The following is an 8,663-nucleotide window of genomic DNA, read 5'->3' as shown; positions in this document are numbered from 1 at the left end:
CCCGTACGGTTTAACGTGCATCAGACTCGATCAAAGTCTTCGGTTCATCGTCACCGGTAACATCCTTTGCTCCTATGGTTCATTTTTGATCACAGATTTGAGGCTTTCACGGCCTGGTATCACGCGGCTATCAAACTCGAAGCTTTCGAGTGCACGCCCTGTCCTTTTGACGGAAATATACCAACGTTTTACGGACATCGCGGCTAGCTTTATCCCGGATCGAATGACACGCTGCATCGCTTGCAATGTTTGTGAAAATTATTGGGATTTTCCGTTCAAAATTGACGCTCAAAAGAGTCAAAAGGCTAGATTCCTTTTTCAGTGTATCTGTCTTGTCATATAAATTTTTCCTGTCAATAGGGGATCCTGTGGTCATTTATTAATACTAAACGTGCCATGATCGATCAAATGACCGATTGACGAGGAAATAAAATAAGAAAGACTTTAGGAAAGACACTAGGAAATTGAAAAAGAAAAATCGCGAATATAAATGACCAAAAGGTGACGTTAAATGCCAAATTTTTAAATTAAAATTTGAAAAAGATCATTTGAGCTTTGGTAAGTTTAGTGTTAATAGTTTTGTGTGAGTTATTGTTATAGTATAATGGGATGCTGTTAGAGTGGCTTTTATGTATAAAATTATAATAACTCTGCTATTTTGTGCAATAACGATAGTATTCCATAAAGGGGATTATGTTAAACTGGCGTATAATAAATGTTATTTAGTAGCATATTTAGTTGATAAATTATTTTATATTTAACAGTCTAACAGTGTTAACTATCGTGTCGTTGAAATACGATGAATTTTTTAAATATCTAGAATTTCAGAAACCTTTGCGTCACTTTTGCACACCAATAAAATGAAATAAAATGTTTCGGGAATAATTGGAAATATATTTGGTTCATTGCGGTATTAACTGAAACTTTTGTTGCCACGTGTGACCCAATAACCGAATCATCATCGAAAACGAACAAACACGTGTATAGACATATTAAATAAAAATAGGGGATTAAATTGACGAAACTAAACGGCTTAACTTGCACCAACCAGAACCTGTACGTGACTGGACGTTTTGTGGAAAACGAAGTATTATTTCAAAGCTCCTTATCTCGCGTAATTCGAAATGCAGAAATAGCTGTTTTCAAAAATCGATGCAAACATATTACTCGGAATAAAAATAACGTATGACGCGATCGAGTTGCGAAATGTATGAGAAAATATCGCATCTGCCATTTATACGATGGAAACGCATTCGGTTCGAGTTTCCACACAGTATCGATGACGAGTCAAAATTTCGCCGATGGTAATTCGCTGATTCTCATGGAAATTTCACCGCATCGGCAGAATCGCGTCGTCGTCTTGGTTTATGCAAATCAGTGTCTTGCGAGTGTCCCGGTAAAGAACCGCGATAAAGTGACTCGGTTTTCTAAATCAAATAAACAGGGACGTCAGTTTCGTCGTTTATAAGGAACGTAAGTTTGCGTTATGCTACTTGTGTAATACACCTCGAGAACTTGAGTTTAAGGGATGATCTCGACCCCCCAGAAAATCATATTTCTCATTTTCGGGTATTTTCAAAGTTTTTCTCGAATCTTTGACTTCCGATCTTTAAATTTAAATAAATTAAATTAATATCCCTTTATTTTCTTCTCAAACTACTATAATATACCTCGACTCCCTAAAAATTCATATTTCTCATTTCCGGGTATTTTCAAATTTTTTCTCGAGTCTGTGATTTCCAATCTTCAAATTTAATTAAATTAAATTAATATCCCTTTACGTTCTGCTCTAATTAGTATAATATATCTGGACAACCTAAAAATTCACGTTTCTCGTTCATGAATATTACGTGCTTTCAAATTTTTTCGCGAATCTTTGACTTCCGATTTTCAAATTTAATTAAATTAAATTAATATCCCTTTACTTCTCTAACTACCATAATATACGTTTCCTCGTAGTTTATTAATGCGAAGAGTCCGCAGTAAAGAAAATTTATATTTTCTAGTTGGAGCAAGCAATAAATTACGAACTATTAAAAACTCCGAATATCTTGAGCTGTTTCTGAAATACGATACCTCGGAGCTTCAACTGATAAGTTTCACCTGAACTATGGCAACCATTCGTTTTCCTCCTGCGTATATTTCAATTTTCCATAAACTTGTAACAAAGATCTGATACTTCCACGCACGAATACTCGAATCAACATTTTTCTAGAACTTGCTATTCCACAGTTTTCTGGAACTTACGTTTCTGACGCGAGTATTTCGAATCGTAATTCGCTTTCATATTTTCACCCAATTTCGCGGGGTTCTTTGTACCTCGAAGTCGCCACTGGGCCCTGAGAACACGTACACTCGCATACCCGACCGATTTTACGACCTGTTCACAACGCTTCCGGCAACTACGCCCCGATTATCCACCCTCAAACCTGCATCTCGCACTTGGCGCGTTAAACTCGTGCTTAAACTCGACCAGCAACCCCCCCTCGATCATTTCCACAACAATCGCCAGGCTTACGTCTGTCCACAGCAACGTAGACACTACTGTCACGGTGCACGGGTGGGGTACGAAGAGACGTAACTCTCGGGCTCAAATTCAGAATAGTGTAAAAATATATAAGATTAGGCGAGCTCCGGTTACCGATAAGGCTGCGTGAGTGAGGGGCACGTAGCAATGATAACCGAGGTCTCAAATCGAAGTAGCGATCCTCTTGATTCGCGATCAATGAACAAAGGAGGCCCGTCCTTAAAAGAACAGTGCTTAGACAGTTCCAGGATAGTTCCAAAACAGTGCGCTGAGAGGAGTCATTGAGACACAATTTTTAGGAAAGGTTATTAGCGGCCAGTTCTTGTTCAATATTAGCAATAAGTACCCTTTACAATAGTATTATCTTTATTTTGCTGTAGGTTCGGGTATTTATAATAATTTTGGCTGGAGGAGAAGTTATTGATATTACTGTGTCATGGGTCCAAGGGATGGCTATAGTTTCAGTGATTCGTTAGGGCTGTGTCAAAGGTCTGAGACTACTGGTCGGCTATTTTCTGGTGCGTCACGATGTATCACAGGGGCAATGTCTGAGGCCTCTGTATGTTTGTCAGCTGCGTCACATTGCCGACGCTTCCATCGACGCTTCCGTCCAAGTTCTCGCGCGTCCCGACGCATACCGATCACGAGATGCAGGCCGGTCTCGCGCGACTCACGTATTCCCGCGGCGCGAGTGACAAAGACCAGCGCCGCGTGCCGAGGTATAACACGCGAACCTCGAATTTCCATTCGCATTGGCATTCAGCGACGACGCCCTGAAAAATATCCGTCCGGGGTCCGTCTCAGCCCTAAGAACCTGTCGAGATGCACCGAGTATCGGTATCTCGTTCGCTGGACCATCGATCCGTGAAAAATACGGGGTGAACGACACGGAAAACGGGTTATCGATGGACCCCTCCTCCAGGGCGCGACCCCCCTCGCTGATTTCGAGGACGCGTTCGGTGGCTGAGGGGTAGTTTCATGGGCGTGACAAGGGAGTGATGAGAAGAGAGGGGAAGTTTATGTATAACAAAGTAGTACATTACATATAAATCTTAGAATCGAAAGATCGATTTTTATTTGCTTATTTTTGACGTTTTCTGAGGGATTATGGAGACAGGATAATTTCTGTATTGCGGGAGATTAACCCTTTGCACCCGACGATTTTTTGGCTAAAGAAGAGTAGAAATTCAAAGATTCTTTACTATAAAACTGACAATACTTTTTTTAGCAGTAAGTAAAGAATTGTATAATAATAGGATTGTAGAATTATTTGATTTCGATACCTCGCACACTGTTACATTACGTTAAATTTGATATATTAATAAATATCGATCTTCCAAATTTTATGAAATAGTCACTGAGGGTCGCCTCCCGAGTGCAAAGGGTTAAAATAGACAGAGTCTTACTTATCAGATTAGTATTTTATTGCGTTTTTCGGAAGGATTGATTGCCTTGGTGATTGGGAGCTCACATTTTATATACGAGGGCCCGATCTTCTTTTGTCTTCGCAGGGGGCATGCGTCGTGGAACACTCTCGATGGTTTTAGACTTTCCAGAACCTGGTTTTCAGTTTGGCCTGAAAAATCAGTTCGTTGATGATCAGAGTACGGGGCAGAGCTTTCCAAAGGCAGACAATCAATGTCCTCTGTACCAGTCCCCTTTATCTTGACATAATAATGCTTATTGTAACGCGAAATAATGTCTTCGTTCGTAATACCCACAATATCTCTTCACATCTAGCCTAATATTCTCGTATTTAATAAGAAGGTCCACGAATTACTTTAACTTTTCACTGCAATATTTAAAAGGATAAAGGAAGACGAATTTAAAATAACCAAAAACGATCTCTAAAATTTAATCATCAATGGTTAAATGGAAAGCAGGAATTTCAATCTCCCTGTTCGGCAGTCGCTCGAAGACGTCGGGACATAAAATAGCAGAAACGAGATACATTAGACGGATTAAAATACTTATTTAATCAGTTCGACCCACTTCGATTAAAATGGAAACCGTGAACTACCCCGGTTACGAGGTCCGTCTGATACATCAGCAGAAAGTGCACATATTTTAATCCAAAGGTCGATAATCGCGTTTAAGCACCCCCGGAAACTGACAGATTTACTTCGCTTAAATTTCACCGAATTACCCACGTCGTAAAAATAACCTCGGTCAGCTTTCGTGTAGCCATGTACAGCTTCCAGTTTGTAAATTCATCCACTACCATGTCTCGATATTCTCTCCGACTGTCGGATCTTCTGCGTATGCTCTATCACTCTCACAGCACCCCTGTACCCCCGCATTGGTCGCAATATGTATAATAACACGAAGCAATTACGATTTGGTGGCGGATTATATTATGGATCATTGTATTCCCAATATTCTTGTACATAATCCGTAGCTACGAGTAAAATCACCCTACCTAGGATACGCTGTCTGTAAAATTAACCGCGCCCCGATTACCTTTCGCAGTTTCCACGACACGCGCGACCAAATCGAGTCGAATAATATGTAAATACCGATTGCAGAATCGAATAAAACGCGATGATACTCGCGTGATACTCGAGGCCTACTCGAGATCATCTCTGCCGCGAAGGAATGATCGGCTAGATCATGGCTTCTTGTAAATAACCGAACGGGGGATGGTCGATGTGACTTACCGGCACCTGTCTGTGCATTGCCTTCTCTCACCCCCTTTTTATATCTTACTTCATCCTATCTTTGAGTAGTGATGGGATTCCTTGAATTTCTTCACTGGCAAATATCGAATTTTCTCGATCTACGATTTTACATTTAGAATTTGAAGCTGAATCCAAGAGGTACTTCTTCGTCGCGGAATTTAATTTTAAATAAATTGAAATGAAATAATTTATTCTAGCGATTTATTTATCTCAAAAAATATTAAATATAGTCAAAAATAAATTCCTATTTCTGGAATCTTTATAACAAAACATTCGATTATAATATTCGATATTGGAGAATTAAACGCGTTGAAAAATGCTAAAATTTTTCAATATCGGAAGAAATTATTGTGATATTCGAGGATCGAAGGAAATACAGAAAATCGCAGTTGTTTCGTATTTAATTCGAATGAAAGTCTGCGAGGAAGAAGTACCCTCTGGATCGATCATCGGCATCGCGATTACACTCCCATCACTGCACTTCACTGACCTCGAGATCTTTTCTTCTTCACCAGTCTCCTCTATTCATTTATTTCTCGCGTCTACACAGTGGACACACGACCGAACAAGTATAGGTCGGTTGGTGTGGGAGCGAAAGACTCGCCCCTAACACCCACGGTAGTTCAAGGGATGATTATGTTCGACAACAACGTGGCCGATATTACTACCAGCAGTACGATGTCGCCGATTAATTGCACCACGGTAGTCTACGCCTTTCCCGAAGAGGATCGTGTCGTTGTCGGATATATCAATGAATGGATCAATGCATATTCGTTCATATCGAGTAAGTACACTCCGTACCCTTTTTCTCGTTCGGCCAGCCGGTAAGGCGTTTTACCGTCCGTTTCTCTCGCTGCTTTCTCTCCTCTCTTTATCGACCATGCGAGAGATACTGCGGGAAAGGATGTCGGTAAAGAGAAATTCGTTCTTGCTGGATGTTGGCACGATACTAGCTGTCGGGATATTGATAGTGATCGGTAGTTTACCCGTAGTAGTTAGGTTGGTAATACTTTCTCCACCATCGACAACGTTACTTGGCTCGTTACCGAGTACCGGTGGTGTAACGTGATCTATGTTAAACGATGGTATAAAAATATGTAGTAAATTAATATTAAAAATATTGGAGAAGGTTTGATGTTTGAAAAAGAAAATTTCGCGACGAAAATGTCTGAAAATTATTCAGAGAGTATATTTAAATAGTAATTCGTTGTATTTTGTGTCTGTCAGGTAGAAAAAGCAAGCGAATAATAGCAGTAGTGCATTTTGTATTTACTGCTCGAAACGCGATCCATATCCGAGGTTTGCGATCGCGAGGATTCAGCACTTGTGTTTGGCATTGCATTCATAGCAGTAGGCAGATCTTCCAGTAATTTTGCATGCGATTTGGACCCTTCCCGAGTTTCTTATGATTTAATTTCGTTGTGTCGTGTGATCGGCGATTCCCCTGGTTAATTTCATAGTTACCGAAGTCTGATTTCCTTTATACAGAGAACCAAGAAAAGTTCTATCTATACATCATCGTGTCGGTCACAGCCGGCATTTTAATCTTCCTGGGCTTGGTAATTGGACGTCTCCTAGTCAGCCGCCATCGCGCAAAGAGGGATGCGAAGTTCCACGCGAATAACGAAGCGCTTCCAAATGGATTCACCGATGACATTTCCGAGATCGACGCGGATATCGATCTCACCACGCCGGTGCCAGTGCCCATGCAAGACACGAGGTTCGTATCTACGAGGTTCTTCTACGTATCTTCTCATATTTCCACTCAAACACCTTCTCATCCCTGATTTAAAACGGAAGATACTTTTAGGAGGATATATTTTCCCATATAGATTTTCAGCAATAAAGAAAACGAAAGAATTTCGTTAATTTTTATATTTTCTTGGAAGATTGGTATCTTCTAATTATTCTTGCACCCTCATTGTCCATATTTTTCTTTGTCCTCCAGAAATTATCGCATGACAGCATGTGAATCATAACTCGATAGTCTAGAATGTAAATAATTTTGAATAGAAGAAAGACTCAAATTGACATGAGCAGGAAGATACTTTAAGGATTATATATTTCCCCATATAGATTATCGGCAATCAAGAAAATAAAAGAATTTCGTTAATTTTTATATTTTCTTGGAAGATTGGTATCTTCTAATTATTCCCGTACTCTCATTGCCAATTTTAGAGCCTCGAGGTTCCATGACTTTCCATATTTTTCTTGATATTCGAGAAATTATCACATCATCGCTCGTGAATCGTAACTCGATACTCTAGAATGCAAATAATTTTGAATAAAAGATAGGATAATTAGGATAAAGTCCCGAACGTGAATACATCATCGCTCGTGAATCGTAACTCGATACTCTAGAATGCAAATAATTTTGAATAAAAGATAGACTCGAGTTTCTGATTGTATGCTAATTAGGATAAAGTCCCGAACGCGACATGGACAGGAAACGCATAGAAAATGACATTTGTCTGACCGAATTTCCTTTGCAGGATTCCAGAAACCCAGTTAGCGGAGAGGCTCCACGGCGATCGTTACTACGCTGAAACGAGGATACCCATGTCGCCCACCACGATGCATCCGGGCCCAGGGCACTACCCTGGCAACACAGGCGTCAGGGTGGACCTGGGTAATCACATGGTGGGCACCGACAGCCTCCACACGATCCTGCGTCCGGAAAACCCACGAAGCCTGAACACGAAGAGCTATTACTACGGCTGACAGGAGGAAGGGGGTGTCCCGCGCGAGGGACGGCCCCCGTCCTTGAGCCCGGTACCGGAAGTGAGCACGCGGAAGTACTGCTTTTAATCGAGAGACCGATTTTCTAACGCACGGCCGACGAACGAGGCCGCTGTAAAGGCAGGCGTTCAATGCCAACGAACGATACACGTCGTCGATCCGAATCGTTGCTTCTTCGAGCGAGAACCCAGTGGCCTTCGTCCTGCTACCGGAAACGAGCACGTCGGGGTCACGCCTTCTCGTGTATTACCTTCTTTTCGTCCCCGAGCTTACCACTTTTCAACGAGAACGCCCGAGACGATCAAGTCTCCGCGAAATCTCGACGAAATCTCGATAAAATCTCGACGAAATCTCGACGACGTTTCCCGGAAAATTGTCCCGTTTGGAATTTTTCCAGGGACCTTGACGATCGAACGCTTCGGTACCGGAAGCCACTCTGCTCGATCCGTGCGAATCAGCGCCGTGAGACGGATGGAAATTCGTTAGGATCCTGGATGCTGCAAGTGGAGAAACTTGTTATCTCTCGCGTCGAAATCGTCTCACGCGTGTCTGTACTCGACACCGGAAGCGAACGAGAGTCCTGAGAGCGTTGTAAATACGTCGGTGTGCCGAGAGTTTCAGCTGTTTCTATGGAAATACTGAGAGAAGCTCGGAGAATAGGAACGGAAGTTCGGCGAAGATTCGCCGGACACCGGTCTGACAGGGATATTAGAATCTCC

The 8,663-nt window shown here is 41.6% G+C and overlaps 1 protein-coding gene across 1 annotated transcript; it reads left to right on the top strand.

Annotated features, from left to right (window-relative positions):
* Positions 1 to 4,043: 4,043 nt before the first annotated feature.
* LOC108548975 (uncharacterized) lies at positions 4,044 to 8,424 on the top strand. Its single transcript, XM_017902142.1, has 4 exons — positions 4,044 to 4,131; positions 5,756 to 5,989; positions 6,694 to 6,925; positions 7,698 to 8,424. Exons 1-4 carry the CDS (start codon positions 4,044 to 4,046, stop codon positions 7,924 to 7,926), a joined length of 783 nt encoding a protein of 260 aa, XP_017757631.1. The 3' UTR covers positions 7,927 to 8,424.
* The last annotated feature ends 239 nt before the right edge of the window (positions 8,425 to 8,663 follow it).

The sequence above is a fragment of the Eufriesea mexicana genome, unplaced genomic scaffold (assembly GCF_001483705.2).
Source record: "Eufriesea mexicana isolate 0111107269 unplaced genomic scaffold, ASM148370v2 scaffold1791, whole genome shotgun sequence".
NCBI lineage: Eukaryota > Metazoa > Arthropoda > Insecta > Hymenoptera > Apidae > Eufriesea > Eufriesea mexicana.
This window is presented reverse-complemented; position numbering and strand designations above follow the sequence as displayed.